This window comes from Drosophila novamexicana, unplaced genomic scaffold (assembly GCF_003285875.2).
Source record: "Drosophila novamexicana strain 15010-1031.04,08,12 unplaced genomic scaffold, DnovRS2.1 tig00004554-arrow-pilon, whole genome shotgun sequence".
Taxonomy (NCBI): Eukaryota; Metazoa; Arthropoda; class Insecta; order Diptera; family Drosophilidae; genus Drosophila; species Drosophila novamexicana.
This window is the reverse complement of record NW_020825051.1, coordinates 3,194,899-3,216,759: the sequence shown is the minus strand read 5'-3', so window position 1 is coordinate 3,216,759 and position 21,861 is coordinate 3,194,899. Positions and strand designations below refer to the sequence as shown.

Here is a 21,861-nt window from a genome sequence, read left to right as displayed (position 1 = left end):
TGATCTATTTATTAATAAGCTCATTTACCACATATCCTCCACGGTGTGTGTGTATATGTGTGTGTGCGACTGCGTGTGTTGGGGCTTAAGCAGTACCTCACGTGTCTGGGTGCCATGTTGGTCGCTTTAAATTTCCAACCTTCAATGACAGCAGACAATATGTGCCGTATATTGCATTCATATATCATTATATTTGTTTTTTACCAATTGTGCTCATTGGAGCGCGAATATGGGGTGCACAAGTGTATACGTGTGTGCGTGTGTGAGTGTGAGTATTATTCTTTGTACTTTATTGCATGCCACACACACGACGAACGTGCAGGGTGATGCAAATACTTATGTGTCTTTTTCCTTAGAATTTTGCATATGCACCCTTTGTTCTATAGAAGTTTTGCAATATTATTTGCTTGAATTAACTGGAATATGTTTTTTAATTACGAATTCTTAAAGACAATAGCTTGAGCTATGCTTAATATTATTTACTTGAATTAATTGGAATATGTTGTTTAATCTAGGAGTTCTTGAAGACAACAGCTTGGTTTTGATTGATATGTTTAATATATATAAATATTGTGCGACCTGTTGTCATGTTAATCCTTCAATGTTTTATTCAAATAATAATAAATAACTAAAATAACATCATTGAATATTCAATAATAAATCAAATACCTTGATCTAAATTCGACATTTAAAAAATATTCATAAAAAAGAATACAGAAATAATAAATAAACTATGTGCAGCAAGTTCCTTAAAACTTTGAAGTTTTGAAAAATGCACAAAAAAACGTTTATTATCCATTTTTTCAATCATGACCATTTGTGCGGGCCACTTTGTGTGTGCTTTTTGCCCTTATTTGTGGCATGCATGCATGCTGCATGCTCCAGTTTTTTGCACATCTTTATGATATACATTTCGCCATTCGTTATATTTGATGCAGCTTTTGCGTGCTGCTGTCATCTACAAATAAATTCGTTTTCGTGCTTCGCTACAATTTGCAGCATTAAATGCTACATTTTAGTTTAGTTAAGCTTCTTTTTGAGTCCTAACTGTTTCTAAACACTAAGTCAGTTCTAAACAAGTTCTAAACAACATATTGTCTGCGGTTTTTTTTATCAGACTATTGCACATACTGTTTGTCCATCCCAACACACAGATACACACGCACACACGCACACACACACACAGCCACACAACCCACAAAAGCCCGAAACCGAATTTTGATTGATTGCTTAATTGCTGGCGTCTGTGGCCAGTGTGGCATTTGGCAGACGGGATTAGTTTTTTTTTGCAGGAAATCCTTACCAAAATATACGCTAGCCACATTGAAATTTGTTCGCTCGCTTTGCATAACAGCGAAATCAGTTCCAATTAGCTGCAAGATACCAACAAATTGACACTCAGTACGTGCATTTTTTATTAACGTGTGCCAAAACAAATTATAAAGTGCAGCGCTGCCCACACACGCGTACACACACACACACACACACAAACACACACACATGGCAGAGCTAATGACTAGCCACATGAAAGTGCCAATCTGTTTGCAAATGTATCTAATGCATGGCTAAAAGCGTTGCGAAAATGTTGTAGCATGTGTTAGAGCCAACAAAACTGTATAAATTTCGATAAGAAATACCATTTTTATCTTGAATATGTAACTAAAATTAGGCATACAAGTGAAATTAGATCGTTTTCGGAAATAATTGACTATACCTACGCCCAAAAACTGAAACGATTTCTATTTGGGCCTTAGCTATTTAATTGTCTGCTTTTGATAAAAATTTGTTCATTTCAATTATGAAATATTTAGTTATTTTATTATCAAAGCTCATACCAGCTGCTTGGCTTATTGTCTTAATTAATTTAAAAATGTATTTAAATTTGTTTAAATATTTGTTGTGTAGACTTTTATTAGCCAGGCATGACTGTGGCCAATTTTAGCGAGAATTAACTCGTGAAAGAACTGAAAGGCAAAATCTGTAGCATACTTTGCTGCGTTTGCATTTGGTATGCAAATTGATAATCGATTTCCAGGAAATTTGCATAAGATCCGACTTTGGCAGGACTCTGGTAATGGGTCTTTGCTAGCTGACAGGTGTTTGGTTCGTGTCAGTGTGCGTGAAAACCGTATGTGCAAGTCTGGGCCATGTGATTGAACTTTAATTGGCTGAATGTTAATTTGACTGGCATTACGATGGGCTCTTTAATCCACTTATGAGCACTTTGTGAGCTTAGATGAAACAACAAATCCTTAACCGCATAACCGCAACTCTGTGAACTTTTTACTTAAGCGTGTGCAAAATATCTTAAGCAAAGTAGCTAAGTGCCTAAAATCCATTAACTCGGCGTGTTTTTCTTTGCTTCTTTTTGCTTTTTCCCCGCTCTTTCAGGGAGTATCCGTGCGACCATTATACATCCGTTATAACCGTGACGCTGCTGATGACTGGCTGCCCCCGGGTGGAGGTGCATGCAACCGCCCTGCAGCTGCTGCAAATACTGGACAAGCGTTTCTTTGGCAGCGTCGTAGGCACCCTCCACAGCGACAACGAAAAAGGTATGAGCTATCCACCATAACTAACCCGACATCCAAGACAAGTTTAATAAACTTTAATGGGCGTACATTTAAACGCTTTTCAGACTTGTCTGTATTTGTAACCTCTTAAAAGAAAAGTGTGTTTAAAAGCGGCAAGCGCTTGAACTCAAAAGAAACTTTATTCATATATATATATAAAATGCACGCGATGGGACGAAAACTTGTGTAATTCCTTATAATTCTTAAATTTTTTGTTTATTTAGTTTAAAGTTTTGCTCATGCATAAGAATTTTCCGTTGTGCGTTGCAAACGCATTTATAACTTTTATGTCTGTGCATCTAAAAGTAAAACCTCAAAGAACATTGCAGTAACGACTACGCTATACTCTGTAATTACCAAATTACTTCATACTCTGTAGTTAACATGTAATTGGTATGGTGGGTTTTCTAAGAATGTATCGAAGCAATCAATCTCTTTCAAACTGGGACTTCCAGGTATTAGATCTATCAACCTAATAATTATGTAATTTAAGGATGGAGTAAAGTTGAGGTGAGGGTCCATATAATATATACAAATGGGGTTAATTTTAAGATATATGTTTAAGAATGCTGCCAGCCAAATAAATATATTGGTTGATGGGGAGAATTTAAAGGGAACTATTTAACTCTTGCTTAAAGTTAATCTTGTTTTTATAACCTGAACCCATTAAAAATGGTTATAAGGGTATATTGTATTTGTGCAAAATCCAAATGTATGTAACAGGCAGAAGGAAGCTTCTCCGACCCCATAAAGTATATATATTCTTGATCAGCATCAATAGCCGAGTCGATCTAGCCATGTCCGTTTGTCTGTCCATCCGTCCGTATGTATGAACGCAAGGATCTCTGAACCTATAAGAGCTAGAGAAATTTTAGATGTAGGTGTTCCTAGTGCCTGCGCAGATCGAGTTTGTTTCCGATAATCGATAACTTACTCCGTTTCCAAGAAATCGATTAAATCGATATCGATATTTTGTTTTTTGGGCAATTTTGGTAAATAATAAGAGCTAGAGTCACCAAACTTGAAATATAGCTTCTAAAATAGAATATATATATGCATTTGATGTTGGAAGAAGAGGGTTCAGGGTATTGCCTAGTCGGGAGCTCCCGACTAGAACCTCTTACTTGTTGTATCTATAATGTGGAAGCAGGTGTTGCCAATGGGATTACTTTTAAAGAAAAAATTATTATTCGTCCGTTCTATAAAGCATATACCTAACTTTTAGTTAACACAGGGCATCGCCAAGTCGCACACTTGTGAAATTGTCTTTGTATTGATTTTCACTTGAATATATCTCACAACTTATCATTTATTTCATTTATGTGCTCTGTTTCCAGAGTTTGCAAAGGATTTGCAAAACATATTTTCATTTTATCAGTAGTTTTCTGTAGCATATGTAGTCGTAGCTTATAATTTTTTTTATATTCAATTGATGTAACACATTTCGTTTACATTTTTAGTAATTTTTGGTCTTCTTATGTTGGGAGCTACTACAGAATCTTATTTCATTATAGCAGCTTTCAAGTGAATTCCGAGCGCACATAAAATTATCTGCTTCACTTGCTTTTTTATTTGTGTGTGTCCGTGTGCGTGTGTGTTTTGTATCTGACTGCGCCTCTTTATGTGCGTGTATTGTGTGTCTGTGACGATTTGATTGAATTGAATTTAATTTTCTGTGTAAGCGCGGGGGAATTTCTGGCGCTGCATGATTTTACGGCAATTTGTTATGCATAATGCTCGCTGGGCCATTAATGTTAACATTCTGGTGAAATTGTTGGTCAACACTCGCAGCGAACGAAATTTACAAAAAAAATAGGGCACACAAGAGTGCGCCACTCGAGAGCCAACTAGGAGATACCCTGTAGCCGAGCCTGAATACAAACTCGCCACAAGCTGCACTCGAGGGTCTGCTTCTGTGCTTCGTCTGGCCTCAGTTCTGCACTATTTAAAATTTAAAAATAAGGATAATGCTCTGAAGTTCAACGTCTGATATTCGTCAAGCTATATATTCAAGATTTTAAGTAAGTCTCTTGAGCCATAGTTGTATATCTGCAGATCGACTCAGATCTCCTGATCTAGATTATATGTGCATTGCATATCCTTCTTATTCTTGTTGCATACGTTTCATTAATACGAATATATCTACTTCTATGAATTTTCAAAGTGCACAGGGTATAAGAATAATAAGTTAATATAAAAAACATAAATAAAATGGAATTTAATTTATATGCACATAGGACAGAACAGATTTAAGGAAATAAACGTTAATTCGCCAGGGTAATTAACGGCAATTTGTAAACTTGGCTTCCGCCTCCAATTTTCCGCATGTTGTGCCGGAAATTTAAATATGTATATGTAGTAATATTTCGCTTGTTTTTTTTTACCTTTACGTTGACGTTTAAGTTGGCCAATTTGTAGCTCTGTGGCTTATAAGCCAGCTCCTGCATTGCACAAGCTCTTTACTGACCTTTTTGTGCTGTGTACTAAGCAGCTTAATTTTTGTTATTGTTATGACTCCCGGGCCATTGAGTACCATTGAGCAATTTGTCCAGGTAGCTAAGCCCTGTCGACCAGCTAAGACGAGTGTAGCATCGCATAAACCGTTTGGTTAATTTAACTTATTAAATAAATAAACAAAAATTAATTAATGCGTATTGAAGTTTGTAGAGGGTTTCGCCAAACGCATTTATATATACATATGTGAAGTGCTCGATTATGATTAGATAATTCGATTAGATATTTGCTGGTTGCGTCCAAAATCGTTTAAAGTTTGGCATTCAATTCAACGAAAAAGCGAAAGTTTTACAAAATCAATCAGAGAGCATTCAGTGAACATAATGAATATTTATTATTACATTTATTACATAGTACGGATTTACAATAATTTCCGTTTGTGTTTAACATTTAACAAGTACATGCGGTCGACTAATGCAATTCATTTTCAATTTATGATAATTCAACTGAATTAGCGCGATCAAGCATAAAGCATTATTTAAGCATAATTCAAATTGATTTACACGCAACAATTTTAAAAATACGCGTATTTTGTCTCTATTCAAGCTGACAAATTCTTTGCAAGTGTGGCAGAAAATTCGGTTTAGTGTGTTGATTAAGACATTAACAAATTAATTGTTTACTTTTTGCTTGGGTTTTTCTCTGTTATAATTAAAGTTTTTTTTTGGCTTTTGTTTCATTTTTTTTTAGCTGTCTTCTCAGCTTCTGTTTTGCTAACTTCGCCTTTTAAACATTTTTTTTAGCCCTACTTCGACTTGAACATCACAAACAATTCTTTTAACTTACTGAAATACGATATTGAATTCGCGTTTACCATCTTTATTTTTGTTTTTGCAATATGTATAATTAAAAAAAGTGGAATTCCTTAGTGTACGCCATTTTTGTTCTTATTTTGCGCCAGCTTCCTTTACCTCAGTGGATGCAACTCGTGCATTTCATTCCAGCAATGCTGCGTCATCATGCGGCGCCTAGTCGAGGTGCCCGTGTTGCGGCAATACTCCGATACTTAAGAAAGAAACAAGAACAAGAGCAAGTATTGAAATGCGTGTGAAGAAGTGCGGCAAAACAGTTGGGAAAGAGTGCCAAGTATAGAGGAGTTTATAAATGATTGTGCTTTGAGGCGAAAACTCATTAAGTGGAGGCGACGTTATTGCCACTCAAGCGTTGGGTAAAACATTATTGACGTATCGACGTAATATGAGCCAAGTGTATGTGTGTCTGTGTGGATGTGGTTGTGGTTGTGGTTGTGATTGAAAGGGTGCTATTTGTACGTAGTTGTGGGGTATCATCACTTTTTAACTATGTTGGTTTCATTCACAAATGTTTCAATCAAAATAAATTGAGCTCTGTTCAATCCCAGCTAAATGTTATGTACTTTTAGCTATGCAAGACTTAAGTTAAACCCAGCCAGAGTTTATTTTCGCATGAAAACTTTCCATGTAAATTCTATTTACCTGGCTTTTACGTTTTTAATGAATTTAGTTTTTATTCAATTATCTGTAGACCAAATATTTCATGCCTTGCATATTTCATGCTGCTCTAGTTTATGCGTACTTGCTCTTTCGGTTCAGCTTTTGACCTTTACTTTTTTTTATTTATTTTCCGCTCGTTATTTGCGTGGTCGACAGTTGCGATTTCAATTAAGATTTGTATTTGCATTAGCTGCAAAGCGGGTCAAAATTTGACCATTTTTTTTTTGCGTTTGCTTTTGCTCGTGTGACCCTTACAGGGGATTTGTGACCCTATCAGCACAGCGCAGAGGTCGAGCCTCTAATTTTCGTCAATTTCGGAGCGAGCTTATATTTAATGCAGTTAAGCTGCTTTCAAATGTAGCATACATTTGGGCGTGGGCTAAACTTTGTCATATAACCTAAAAATTGCTTTATAAACATACAAATTTACACAAATATTTGAAGATTAAATAACGATTAATTCTAAATTAATTTTCAATAAATACTTTATTGCTGAAGGCATTTTTCTTTGAGCTAAGCAATTTGCAAATGCATTTTTTCTTTTTGTGAAAATATTTTTGGCATCATAATTTTTAATAAATTATAACATTTTTAAGCTAATTTGAAAATATTTGATTGCCTGTCATTGAGCGTAATATTTTAAAGACTGTCGCCTGTCATTATTTTTATTTGGGCATATTGTATTTCTAGACAATCTCTGCCAATCAATCATGCACACGCTAGCCAACAGACACACACACACCTCCACACACGCACATACTCACTGAGTTGGTAAACAACTGCGAAATATTGAGCTGGGCGTTTTATTGTTTAAATATATATATGTATATAAATGTTCATATTGTTTAGCCTGCAATATGAATTTCTTATGCAAAGACTTTTAGGCGCGTGCTTCTGATGTCAAAAACAAAAGCCGTACTAAAAATGGAAATTGTCACCAGCAAAGAATGTTGAATGATAAGTTAAGAGAAAGGGGTTCTTAAAGCTTCGCCAGCTGCTGCCTGTTTTAAATGAATTTATTATAAAGTTAATTATAAATTGTCTGCGATTTTAAAGTCAGTTTCAGTCGAGGTTTTTGCAATTGCGAACTTGATTATCATTAATCAAATGGACACTTGGCCTTCAAACCTTTTGGCAAACTTTCTATTTATATATTTGTGTACAAGATTAATGATGGCGCTTCCATTGTGTGTGGCTCATTGTGTGGTCCCGGGTGAATTATTAACTAAATTATACGGCCAAATAACAAAGACCATCTTGTGGTCTGGCCTGGACATCACATAAAAGTCAAACACTCAAAAGTCAGAGGGCATTCATATCTGTGTGCTAATGGAAATGTGCGGCATAAGTGCCACGCCCACAATTGGTCTAAGCTTAATTTATAAGCACAGCTATATGTATATATAGAGCATATATATATTTATGCTATTTTTGTTTGTCAGCTTTAATAGCTAAGCAGCCGGAAAGCCTGGAGGGTGTTGCAGTGATTGACGTGCCAGGCAGCATATTGCCGCCAGGATGCGCGTACGTTGAGTGCTCTCCGGGAGATGGCAATATTCAATGGGGGCCAATAGACAAAAAACCGTAATGAGCGGGCGCTGTTTGAGTGCCCGTGAGCGCGTACATTGTATGCAGCGCACGTAACACAGGGCGTATGAGCAATACGCATTTAACAAAGAGTGTGTGTGATGTTTGCCTGCCTGTGCATGCGTGTGTGTGTGTGTATTCGCTGAAACTATGGCGATTGCTTTAGCCAATCAAAGTCGTGATTAACTGCTGCTGCCCGGCTGAAATTTGCCGAGCATTAAATTGTTTACCACGCGCGCGCCCTTTTGTGCCGAGAAAATTAAAACGCTTCGGAAAATTTGGGGGATGCTTGTGAAATTTGAGCTGTACGCAAACTGAATCGAAATTATAACTGCCGAGTTACGTTATTAAGTTCAAAGGGAAATTATGCAATTAGTGCGTTGTCTGTGCGCTTTTGTTGCAGCCATTTAGCAAAACTGTAGCCTATTGCAATGTCCCTTGCACTCCTAAGCCCAAAAGCAGTTAATGAGTTATTCAATTAAGATATATGATTCTGTAGCCTGACAGTAGGTGAGTGGGTTAATTAGAGGCTTGGCCTTTAGTACATATACATATGTAACACTTGCGTAAGAATGGTTTTCTTGTTTGTACATTTACGATATTGAGTGTAGTTAAACAAGAATACAACCTTGTTTTGTGCATTTAGCTTCCGCATTGATTTTATTCTTTAAGCTCGGTTCAGATAGTGCAAACAATTATGCTTTATCTTCGGCTTCCTGCTGTGTTTTGACACGAGCTATGTACTATTATCAATGAAATTAAATTAAACATATCGCATTGTAGCGAAGATTTAGCACAGCCTGGAGCAGTATTACCTTTTTCTATTAATAATATTTAATTATTCATTATTCACATAAAAGCTGTTAATTTTATTTTATAATTTAATTTATAAAAGCCATTAGCTTTCTAAAGCTTGCACTATCTAGACATTCCATTTGTTGTAAATTATCTCCTTAAAACTTACTTTGAATAAAGATACAATGTATTTCAAAGGCACCTGTTAAACCTATTGAGCACGCGACGCACTTTTAATCAAATACCAACTAATCTGATTTCATTTGCTTCCATTACTTTTACCCAACGCGATTTATTCAAAAAAAAAAAAAAAAAGAAAGAGAAATCTGTTTAGAATTTGTATAGAATTAAAGTACTTGAAGGTTCTAATTCAATATTTGTGCTATAATTTGCCATTGGGCAGCTACAGTAAATATCTGTCTTGCTTAAATCCTGGAGTATATAAGGCGAACCGTTGGCTACTGTTTAAACAGTTGTTGACGGACTAACGAACTAAAAGCGTCCGTACGTACTGTAAGCTTTATTGCAGTAGCTGGACAGAAATCCTTAACTTGGGCACCAGCTCACTGCAGCTTACGAGGCTGCGAGCCGCGAGACAGATTCATGTGTATGTGAAAGCAATCCTTACGATTGCGAAAAAACAAACTGGAGAAGCAGCACAATTTTTTAATAATTGTGTTGGCTGTGTCAATGGCAACGTTAATTTTATTTGATATAACCAACAGTCCCGAGACCCCGCCCCCAACACTTGTCTGTTGCCTTGTCACACCTCTGGCATGGGGATGGGCTGTCAATATTTGTATGCAACACACAAAACCTTTTGAATGTTTTGATCCTTTTAACCTTGGCAGCATGACTTGTTGTTATGGCTGTTGTTGTTGATGTTGTTGTTGTGGCTGCTGCTGTTGCCATCGTCAGCTTTTATCATTTGATTTAATTTGATTTAGATTTAACAATTTTGTTGCGCAGTTGCATTTATAAGCTGTCAAATGCTTCACATTCGCCTTTTTTATAGCTTCGACAGCGCAGATTTATTGCCAAATTAAAATATTCATTTTTAATCGAATAATATTTATAGCTTAGCCTGTATTTTAAGGACTTGCAACTATAATTGGAGCGCCACAAATTTGGGCATTCATCAATTATGCAGCTTGGGAATATCGTAAAAAGTAAATTGCCCGTTTGCGGTGGCCTCTCAATTTAAATCTTTAAAATGAGCGCAAATATCTCCAGCGATAGCTTGGTATTTGTTGTTTTAAATAATTTAAAGGGCTCGTCAGTTTTTTGTTTGTCTTTCGCCTGATTGAGTGCGCACAAAACTTGAAAATGTTTTCTGTGCAACAACATTATGCGGAGTATAAAGCCTTTGGCAATGTGCAGTACTTTTGACATAAGATGTTTAATATTTTGTTGGATAATTGTCTTAATAATTTACCATCTTGTTACAAGAGCAAAGGTCTGTAAAATTTAAAATTTGTTACGGCTGTAGCTAACTATACTCTACTTTCATAGTCTTTTGCTTGATAGAGATCAGAGGGAAGGAGAGAATGAAATTGAAAGAAAAAAAGATTTGTTGTAACTACTTCTTCTACTTCTACTTCTACTTCTACTTCTACTTCTACTTCTACTTCTACTTCTACTTCTTCTACTTCTACTTCTACTTCTACTTCTACTTCTACTTCTACTTCTACTTCTACTTCTACTTCTACTTCTACTTCTACTTCTACTTCTACTTCTACTTCTACTTCTACTTCTACTTCTACTTCTACTTCTACTTCTACTTCTACTTCTACTTCTACTTCTACTTCTACTTCTACTTCTACTTCTACTTCTACTTCTACTTCTACTTCTACTGCTACTTCTAATTCTACTGCTACTTCTTGTTCTTTTACTAATTTTTATACCACTACTGCTATTACTCATATTGCTTATTGCACCTTTTCTACTCATATTCTACTAATTCGTAAATTGTTTAAGGCAATTCCTTAGTTTTAAAGTAATTTGAACAGGATATGGCGATAAAATATACACACATGCATATATACAAATAACTGCGAGCAACCTGTATGTCACTCAAGCAATGTTTGTATTTTAAAATTTGTTTTCTAATTTATGTTGTTGTGTCTGCCCCCTGCAGATCTTTCGCCATTTCAAGTTAATTATTTTCTTATTTTCGTTATAAAATGTTCATTTCCCTGTATATACCCAGTCGAGACGCTTGGGCAATTGCTTAAGTACTTGCCCCGTTCACTTACCTGTCACTTGAGTGATGCCTTCCCGTTGGGCCGACGAGACGCGCCGGAAAATGCTGAGCACCGCTTTGCTGTAATGCATATGTAAGGAAAGATAATTACGGTAAAGAGCTTTTCAAAATAAAATAAACAAGATGAATTATATAATTTTGAATGATATATGGTAGGGAAATTACATATGCTTTGAGTACTTACCGAAAATTTTGTCCGCTCACGCAATAAAGCACAAAATTGATGCCAAAATTTGTTATGAAGAACGCATTGAAAATGTACTGCAATACAATCGTTGTATTCTGCGTTTTCGATGTTTGAGTCTGCGTAGAACAAATATGTGTTTGTTAGTTGATTTTTGGTCATGTGAATTATATATCTTTAAGATTAAGTTGTCTTTAAGCTTGCGCTTATACAATTTATGTAACTACTTGACATTTTGATGAACAATTTCCATAAGATCCTAGTAACTTTTTCTGGTTAGAAGGATTTTCTTTCTTTCTCATTAAACCGTGTAGCATGTGTTGGCCATAAACGTGTTTTGGTAACCTGTTGAACCTATTCGACATTTCCAATCGGTTGGCCCATCAAAAACCCTTCCGCTCAATTAATTTCATGTCGCAATCAATGTTCAATGCTAGCCGCATGTTCAAACAATTTGCTATTCATTCATTCTATCAGCTTTTGAACCTCTGACATGCGCATACCAAACGGCAAAACCATATAAAAAATCGAAAGCCACAAACGCTTTGACACGCAAAGTTTATGAAACTGGGAATACGGACCAAAAAATAAGTTTGTTTTACTATCTCTGAGTTTATTCAAGCGTATTTTAGTGTGATTTATGCGCTGCCAAAAAAGAAAACTTTAAAAAAAATTATCGGCAAATCCTTTCGCTGGGCACATGATGTACTAAGAGCACATGGCTCTTGTGTGTATCTATCTGTGTGTGTGTGTGTGTGTGTGTGTGTGTGTGTGTGTGTGTGTGCAGTAACCCATTTAAAGGATACTTATGTAATTAAATCTTGTAAAGTGTCGTAGAGAGCCGGGATTTTATTTTATTTATTTTATTTTGTTTGTATATTTGAGTTTCGTTTTTTACGATTCAACGGTGTCAAAAGTACACAAACTAATTAAAGCTTAATTATATGGCAAAAACATCCACGCACTGCAGCCCCCACACAATCTTTCATAGCCAAAGCTCTGCCAGGCATGTTATTCATATACATTTGCGTAGCTAAAGCGACGAGACCATATTTAGCGTGCCAGGATATTTTAAATAATTTTTTTTTAAAGGCAACTTAAGCTTGTCATTCGGATTTTTCATCATGCGTGGAAATGCAGAGATGTGTTTTCTAATTAGCTTGCGGAGCTAAACCTGTCTAACCAGGATATTATTTCCTTCAGTCGCTTATGCTTTTTTGTTTCTGTAACTAAAATCCATTCAATTCCTTTTTTTCTCACACTGAAACATAATACGGCGCTAATTATCCAGATATTTACAGATGCCAACTTACAGCGAGGCATGCGTTAATATTATTTACTGTATTTGCGTCAAGATATTCTCGTCCTCGCTATAAATAGTGTCTGTCTTTAATCTTGTGTGGGGGCTCCTTGCGGTTCGCAGCACAGATATGGACATTGTTAATTAGTTGCTGCTGCTGCTGCTGGCGCAATAATAAAACTTTCTTTATTCTGCTGCAGTTACATGAACTGTAGGACAACGTGCTGGGGTTGTGTTATTTATATTTATTTGAGCTTTTACCAACTGACCCGCTGTTCGCCTAATTCTTGGTAAATTTTAATTAATTATTAAGGGCAACACGTGTAACGCTGATTTCTGTTGTTGATATTCTCACCACAAATTGACACAGTTTTCGAGCAGCTCATGCGGCGTATGCGCAATTTATGTTGTGCCTTTGCTTGGGCTTCTGTTTCGAAATTTGCAAAGTTTTTTGTATTAATTGGAACTCGGGTCATGTTTTTCTTGATGACAATGGTAATTGGATTTTATGCTAGTTAAATCCAATTATTATCCGGCTTTGCACGGGTCAGCTATATTTATTCAAGTGTATTTTATTTGTATTATTATGAGGAACTTTACGTATGAAATGATATTTTACAGAGATGTTGGGAAAGGAGTTGGAAGACGAGCGGTTGAGTTACAAAACAGTTTCATACTCTCGCAGTCACCTATTGGTGGGATACTTTCCATGGTTGTGAGTGGAATTTCCATGGTTTCTAGAGTGAAGGGGTCACCTAGGCCTAGCTCTTACAGTTTGGGCTGTGCGTGGATTATATATCAGCCAGTCAGGACAAACTATTTCATATTAATAGTTGAAAACTATGTTTCTATACATGGCAACAAGTCACGTCTCACAGTCCTTCGTTTAGTTCGAAATAGTTTTTCAACAGGAACTTACCTCCCAATAAGTTTCGATGCGTAGCAAGCAGCTCGGTAAATTCAGGCAGACAAAAACCGTGGAGACAATGAGCAGCATTTTGGTCACCTTCAATTGCGATGAATTTTGCACCTTGCGACGTCCTGCACAACAAACGTGTTGGGCGTGTAAGAAACGAAAGGAGGGCGTATATTATGTAGAATGTGCGCAATTACTTTGAAATTATTTAAGTTGACTGCAGAAAAAGTTTGCGATGCGTGCTGAAAGTAAACTCTTAAGTAGTTTGCATTTTCACGCTGCTTTGCACGTTATCATATGTTGCATATGGCTAATTGTTGAGCTGCCAAAGTTGGCAGCTAATGGCTTAAGGGAAAGTTGCCAACCTGGATGTGCGAATGTGTGGCAAGTGTGTGGCTGGCTGTCATTTAGTTTAAATGAGTATTATGTCCTGTCAAGTGGCTACAACTAACTGCAACTTTGGTGTCTTACCCGTTTTCTGTGTTATTTCGCAATGGTGTTGAGACCTGGCATCGTGTCGTTGTTGTTGTTGTTGTTGTTGTTGCTGTTGTTGTTCGGTTTGCCGTGACACACTGTGCTGTCCGCTTGGGTGTGTGCCAGTTGACTTTTGACGCCTCAGCGATGCTGAAATGCGATAAGTGGCAGCTACAACCCCACCGCCAGTTGTTGCATTTGCTGGTACGTTAGTTATCTGAGGCTTCCTGCATGAATACAACAATGCGCATTCGTACTTGATTAGATGAATATTGCCCTCATAAATATAAAACGCAGACTGCATTTTGTGGCATTGCAATCAGATTGGCCAAGTCAGAAATTATGCCAATATCAAATCAGCATTGTACATTACACTAAGCTGCATGCTCCAACTGAATTTTTCACTGGGAAATGTTCTATTCAATTTTAACAATATCTACTCACATCTTATGCATTGTCAGTGTGCGTCGAACAGTTGCAAATTTCCAAACGGTGCAGCCGGTGCAGGTATTCAGCACGGTGATGGTTGTAAAGGGAACCGCATAGACAACAATCGAGTCCCAGTAGTTGAAAAGAGCCAGTTGTTCCTGTAAATAATAATAAACAAATTTAGAAATTTGCCTGCACTTGAATTTGTTTGCTTTTTAATCCAATTACAAACTGGTTCCGGCAACGCGGCGTATGCGTAATTTGCTTTGTGCGAAACCACAGACAAATCGAATTATTATTGATAGAATATAATTTAAAATATACATATATATAAAAAAACGAAAAACAGAATGAGAGTGCAGCTAACGAAAGGAAATGGATCCTTTTCGTTTTTTTTTTTTTTTCGATTGAACTGGAATTCGTTTAAAAATGTGCCTGCAATTTTCTGAGAAGAGTTAATAACGTTTGGTCCGTGCAAAAAATGGCTGCAGTGCTTTCGCTTGGCTTAAAAAAACTTAAGAAAAGCGTTTTTTTAGGGTTTGAAAGTTTTTGCTAGAATTTTTGATCCCTAAGCATTTGATAAACAGATAACTCACCCAGAGAGAAATTTCAAAAGAATTGGAAAAGTGTATTTAAGGAACAGAGGCCCGCATAAAAGTGTTAACAGTAGTTACAACATTTAAAGAATAAAAACTAAAGTTTGTGCAAGAATTTTTATTCAATTGAACATGGAAGTCTGCTCCACTTTATTTAAGCGTATCTATCTGTTGTATTTATAGCAACAGCTCTGGAAATATTCCTAGTAGGATACTATTAATCCCATCTAAAAGCTATTTTTGGTACGACGATTTTTTTTTTTAATTTTGTAGTTTTGTTGGTGCTCTTCTTGGAAAATATCAATTGTTGCTGTGGATATTCATAACATTCGTTTCTTGTTGCTCTATTTCTGATATTCGAGATTATTTAACGGGAAATAGTGAGACTTGACTCTATGGAAAAAAATTGATATTTCCAGCGAAAGCAGCTCGCATGCAATTTAATAAAACCACTATAAATATAGCACAAAAAAAAAATGAAGATAATTAAATATATTTATTCATTTATTGCACACCTGCTGCTGCTGCTTTGAATTTAAATGCCAGCCAGAGAAATGCAAAGTTGTTATTTAATATCCGCTTACAGAAATTTTCTATATTAATATTCAGATGCTAATTAAATTCTGAAATGAAAGCTTTTCGCGGCTGAAATGTGCAAAGAAATTCGCAATAAATAAGAATTTTTAATTAGCATTTCGATATAATGCGAAAATAGAATGGAATAAGATTCAATTGTAACTTGTTGTTGGATTAAGCCATTAAAACTGCACTAAAATATAGCCAAAGGCTTAATTGACAAAGGTAAAATTACGGATACGACGCAAAGCAATTCAGCTGTACATAGAAAAGCCTAGGGAGTATTATCAGGGGAGTTTGGCTTAACCCTTGCTCTCTTTAATATGCAATCAATTAAAGCAATTTTCTTGGCCCCTTTTACAATTTGTGCCCATTTACGGACAAATTCAATTTTATTTTCGTTTCTTATTTATCAACATTTTTGTTATATGATTACTTTTGGGCAGCGTGTCAAGTTGATCAAAGTTTGATAGCTCATACATTTTCAATGAACTGCATGTTGTTGTTGTTGTTGTTGTTGCTGTAGCGTATGTTGTGGCACATAGTTTAAGGCAGTTGCAATCATATTAAGCATATTCGATTACGGGTCCTAGTTGCAGGAAGTGCTAGCTTAGCAGCCTTTAGAAGGCGCCAATTTGCCATGTTTGATTATAAACTTGGCATTTAGAATTGAGAGCTTCTGCAGAAACCGGTCAAGATGTCAAGTTGTGCAGTGCAACGTTGACAGACTTGCCTGTGGCAGCAGCTAGAGGCACGCTTCGGCACAGCCTTAAGACACACTTTATCCCCTCTCAATTTCACTTGGGTATATAAAGTTGCCACATACATTATATTAAAGATGTAATTGACCAGCAGCTGCTGCCTCTGGAAAAGCTGCCAGCAAAGTGCGTGCCGACATTGACTGGCCGCAATTTTAATCAAAATCTGCTCATAGTCCGTATTAAGCTGATAAGCAGCCATATGAATGTCAGCTGTGAATTTCTGAAGCTTGATTGATTTAAAAGCACTAATCACATATAATAAATACACAATTTCGGGAAACACAATTTTGCTCTTAATATGTCCAAATTTGGCTGTCAGTTGCCCGTAGCAAGTATAGTGAACATAATCATAAAGCCAGCAAATTAGATTGATGGGTGTTTCCGTATTTTTTGGCTTGTGGACTAAACATGTTAAAGATTTTGCTCTAATGTTATTCTAAACAGAAGAACCAGAACTGAGTTCATGCATTTGAAAAGTAACAAGAATCGAAGAGTTGGAAAAGAAAGTTGAGCGAAACATTTGCTCATATCGCGATTCTAAGAACTGAATGTTCGAGCCGTTAACCACGCCAACAGCCATTTTATTTTGTATTAACGATAGTTAATTTTCTCAGTGTTCTTAAACATATTTCATTGGCCATCTGCTGGGGCCGCATTTTTAGACATTCTAATGTAGTTATTACCAATTACATTTAATTCATTTTAACGAACGTCTGGCCCACGCCTGCCGCCTTTGCACATGGCTAACTTTCCGGCCAATTTGCAGATTCTCTGTATCAAATGCTTTAGCATTAGCAGCTCCTTTCAAAGCGCACACAATGTCAACCGAGTCCAAGAAAATAGAAGAAAATAAAATACGTTGTTGCTTTGCATATTTTCCAAATTTAACTTCACCCATCCACAAATATATCCAATTTTCAATATTGTTTGCCGTCAATACCGAAAACCCCACGCACAGCCATCGATCTACAGCGCAGGCCAGGCTCGAATATGTTGCAACAATGTGGCAAGGCGAAGCACCCCCCCGCCCGTTGATAAATATGGGCGCATCGCTCATACGACACGTTCGCCGGCAGCAAATTTTTGTCTCGTCGTCGTTCTTATTTTATTTTCTTTCTCTCGCTCGTATTTTCTCGTTACTGATTGAATTTGAATGTCTCAGATGTACATATTGAACTTGAATGTGTACAACAACAATAGCAACAACAAACAAATGGGTACTTTATTATCTTGATGGGCGCGGCTTTGTTAAAAACTTAACGCTTCAGTTGTCGCCGGGCCCAATTTGGCTAATAGATGCGATCGCTTTTCGGGAAATATGTTTTTTTTTTGGTGGTTGGACATTTTGTTTTGCTTGTTTGACTTGCACTGTCTGGAAATTAGCATTGAATTTCAGGGCCTCCCCTTGTCAGATATTGTTATAAAGCGTCAACATAAAACGTAATGTAAACAGAAATTCGAGATTTAACGAACACCTCCCAAGCGAATTTTCAGTCAGGACCTTTTCCTTTTGTGTGTGCGGAATTTTCTTCTTTTTTTTTTGTCCGTGTGACTACCAATCGGACACGCCCATAACCAATGTTGGATGGGTGGGCACGTTTCGACTGTGCTTCTTTAGCAATTGTTTGGCATTCTCCTTTTGTGTTGCGGTAGAAAAGAAAAGAAACTGTCTGCCTTAGTTTTACTTGCGGTCTTTGTACAACGCACTGGTACTGTATACCCTATAAACAGAAAGGGTAAGCGGGGAATATGATTTGATGGAATGTACATATCTTAAGCTTGTAAAGTGATACTGCTGCCAAGGTGTAATATGATGTCAAGTGGTAAATTTTTGATATTTTTTATAGTAGGATGCGTCTTTCAAGGCTGAGCTTGTCGTCGTTTTATTAATTGAATTTAATGTTGTGCAGTAAGGGAGGTAAATAACATTTATATATGGATTGTATGCTGAATCAGTAAAATCTAACAATTATTTTATAGACATATTTTCATGAGCCTAGTTGGTTGTTATGTGCACTTTTATGATCAAAAGCTAAACTAACCGCTGGAAGGGCATTCTACAATCGTGCGGGCCAGCTTTTTGTTGTGGTTTTTGTCTTTTGGTATGCTGTGACATGCTGCTGCTTTTTGTGTTAAATTTGGGCTTCTAATTTGTTGGCTCGCCCTAATAAATTGTCAATTTGCGCCTAACTCACTCAGCAGTTGGCTGAACAAACTGCGCGTTTGATTAATTGGCGGCGTTTACGCAATGTTATTATTGGTTCTTGGGATTGTCTTTCCTTTTTGTTTTTTTTTTTTTTTTTTGTGGCATTTAGCTTTGGGCTTAGCTTGTTAACAATTGATATAATTTTTTTCTCATTTTTTTCTTTTTGTTAATTGGCCACCAGCAAAGGCAAATTCCTTGAACCAACGGCAACTTTAAGAGCGCCGCATTCTGCCAAACGTAGCAGCTTTAGTTTATTGCCTATTCAAGCGAGTGGCCATCAAGTTAACAGCCAGACGTTGTCTGCTGCCAAGGCGATTTTTTAAAATTAAAGTTCATGCTTAGAGATAAGGATTTTATCAGCAGCAGAAATTGAACGGAAATCCTTGGCAGCAAAAGGATAGAGAAGTGCTATGCAATACGTATATTTACTCAAGCGTGCTCTGAAATTGGGTTTAATTCCCGTTTGCAAAGTGGTTGATAAGAGAATGTTGACCGTCTGTTGTTCATGTGAGGCTGAAGAGGAAATATCTACTCGTGTGTTAAGATTAAATATCTATGGCCACTGGCAAGCAAATGTATGCCCCTAAACTATGCAGTACCTGTTTTAATGTCAGTCACAGATTCTATATGCCACATGCAGACTCTAGCTTAGGGGTATAAATTTCCTACTGTACCTGTTTTAATGTCAGCCACACACAACCAGAATTCTTTGCCAATTTGTATATGATTGACTGCTGAACAATTAAATTTATTAATATATCAAATGGTCAAACATCAATTTGCACACTTCAAGATTCAAAAGCAGCAGGTAAAGTGTTTTGACATTTTTATTTGATTTTTTTCGTCTTCGAGTTATGAATTGTGTGAATTCGTATAAATTCTCTAGAGAATGGGATCAAAAAACAATGTCAAGCATTTATCAAAAAAATGTATGCGTAAAATGAATTTCAGAGAATTCACAATAGGATGTGGCATAGTCTGTGCTTTTGTGGCCACCTTTTGTTGGCCGCCCTCTTGTAACATTCCTGCCACTATTCACTGCCTGTTGTTATTGGCAACCCATTTAAAGTCAGACCAAAAAGACACCAGTTTCGGAATTACAAACATGCAATAGAAAAGGTTTCCATGTTTGATGTGTGAATGCTGGCAGAGAGCAGCTCAGAGATATCACACATACGCCGTGTTGCCATTTAACATAGTATACTCATACCCATACTCACCTTATACGAGGTGTTCAGATCGCAGATGGTATCATTCAGCTTGGGACTGTAGACGGGCTTGGCAATCAATATGTAAGGCACACAATGCACACAGCCGGCCAATGTGAGGCCAAGTAAGACGATTTTAGCTCGTCGAACGGTGCACATTATTTGCCGCTTAAGCGGATACATGACTGCTATGAAACGCTCCACGGTGAAGGCAACCACAAACCACACAGAACAGAAGCTGGCCAAATAGCTGATGAATGTGAAGAATTGACAGAAGTAGTTCTGATTGTAGATGTTCACATTGAGGAAATTTAGCCATTGCATGAATAAGCCACACAGGAAACAGGTATCGCTGATGGCCAATGCGGCCAAATAGAAGCTCGATGACAACTTGCGCAGCTTCGTCATAAAGAAGACAAAGACGGAGAGTATGTTGCCGATGCTGCCCGTGCAACAGATGATGGGCACATAGTATCTATTCACGAAATCGCTGATGAGGAATGCAATGTGCAACATTTCCTCGTCCTCAACGGACATGTACTCCAATTCGCTGCTGATATTCCTGCTGCTATCTGTGGTATAACTGAGGGTTGTTGTCGCTGTTGCAGTTGTCGCTGTTGTTGTTGTTGTTGTTGTCGTTGTCGTTGCTGCCGATATGTCCTGGCTTGTGTTTGACATTGCTGTCATTGTGGTCGGTTCATAGGGATTAGCCATAATTGCGTTTGTCCTGTTGTTGCCGCACAGTTGTCAATGACACTGCAAGTGTCTTGACAATTCTCTTGCTACACTTGGCCTGCGGCCTGTTTATTGCTGGCGCTTTGTTGCTTTCCTGACAGAGTGCACAAATCTCTCTCCACTAATATTATCCGGGCTTGTATTTAATTTTCTGAAAGTTATACAGCAACAACAGAGTTGAATATAAAAAAAAAGAAAATCAAAACTAATTAGGTGCAGTTTTCAGTTGTACTCAAAATAAATGAAAAGTAAAAAGTTGCTTAATTTAACAAACTATACGAACACAATTTCCGGAACGAAAAAATATCTGTGAAATATTTGTTCAAAGTTTTTTGATGAAACAGTTTTTAAACTATTATTTTTGTCTACAAAAGTTTTTAACTATTATGTTCAGTTAAAGTTGTATTGTATTGTATTTTTCGGATTAAGTTTTCGTTTTTAATTTTCAACTTTAATGAACTTACAGGCAATTATCAAAGAAAACCATTTCAAGAAAGTTTTTCACACGTTTCTTATTCGCTTTTATATTTGTTTTTACATTTTTTTATATATATATTTCCTGATTGCTTTTAGCTTAAACTTTTGCACACGCATCGAAATCGGTCAAGTGCACAGCTAAAGTTTTGATTTTCTATGAAAGTTTGACCCCAACTTTTTCGTTTAATATTTGGCTTTTTTTTTTTTTTTTTTAAACTCAGTCCCAAAAAAATTGTTCAATTGATAGATCAACTAATTGCTCAATTCGAGTCGTTGAGGCTTACGTTTGTATTTTTACCGACGGCGCGCTTATGTTATGTGCCTCAGTTGTTCATTTGAATGTTCTTTGGTGCCACTCAAGAACCTGCAGCCTGTAGGACATAACGCGCGAAACTAAGCCGAGACAATGGCTGAGGCGGCTTTTTAAACAACTGGATATCCCGTTTCGCCGCCATTGGAAGGCGCCAAAACAACCGCTGAGCTTTTTGCCGCCCCTTGGCGTCGGCGCAATGCCAAATGACGCCATTTCATTCATTGAATCAACAGGTGACCAGGTCAGGGTAAGCGCGGAAGCAACAAGTGTGTCTGCCCCTTCAGATATTTAATTGGACCTTGGGCCACATAACTGGGTTTTACGAGGTGCCAGCTCTTGTCAATACTTGTGCTTGTTGTTGTTGTTGGTCTCTCTGCTGACATATTTTGTAGTAAATAGAAACAGATGTAAGGAACTTCCAGCGCCGGCTTAGAAAAGCTTTTTGGCCCCAATGGAAATGTCAAGCGGAAGTTGCTCACAAC

General features: G+C 37.0%; 2 protein-coding genes across 10 annotated transcripts in view; one reads left to right on the top strand and one right to left on the bottom strand.

Annotated features, from left to right (window-relative positions):
- The window catches only part of LOC115769554 (protein furry), a 52,217-nt gene that overhangs the window by 16,262 nt on the left and 14,094 nt on the right, over window positions 1-21,861 (top strand). For all 8 annotated transcript variants that reach the window (XM_030714399.1, XM_030714398.1, XM_030714403.1 and 5 more), the window contains one exon: window positions 2,392-2,555. In XM_030714399.1, coding sequence (XP_030570259.1) covers window positions 2,392-2,555 — 164 coding nt within the window. The remainder of the gene's footprint in view (window positions 1-2,391; window positions 2,556-21,861) is intronic.
- Window positions 5,920-20,802, bottom strand: LOC115769556 (proteinase-activated receptor 1). 2 transcript variants are annotated; one of them, XM_030714406.1, is made up of 7 exons: window positions 19,867-20,802; window positions 14,523-14,665; window positions 14,076-14,305; window positions 13,608-13,729; window positions 11,389-11,507; window positions 11,197-11,264; window positions 5,920-6,092 (listed from the first exon to the last, which is right to left on the bottom strand). In XM_030714406.1, exons 1-7 carry the CDS (start codon window positions 20,566-20,568, stop codon window positions 5,995-5,997), a joined length of 1,482 nt encoding a protein of 493 aa, XP_030570266.1. In that variant the 5' UTR covers window positions 20,569-20,802; the 3' UTR covers window positions 5,920-5,994. The 2 variants fall into 2 exon arrangements, with proteins under 2 accessions (XP_030570266.1, XP_030570267.1); XM_030714407.1 differs by lacking the exons at window positions 5,920-6,092; window positions 11,197-11,264; window positions 11,389-11,507; ... (1 more) ...; window positions 14,076-14,305; window positions 14,523-14,665 and adding an exon at window positions 17,162-18,161 and having other exon boundaries at window positions 19,867-20,795.

Coding starts and splice junctions, on each gene's coding strand:
- LOC115769556 (XM_030714406.1), bottom strand. CDS start 20,568: ATGGCTAATCCCTATGAACCGACCACAATGACAGCAATGTCAAACACA. Junction 11,265..11,388: donor GTGAGCGGACAAAATTTTCG/GTAAGTACTCAA, acceptor TATGCATTACAG/CAAAGCGGTGCTCAGCATTT. Junction 6,093..11,196: donor AGGCATCACTCAAGTGACAG/GTAAGTGAACGG, acceptor TTCTTTCTTAAG/TATCGGAGTATTGCCGCAAC.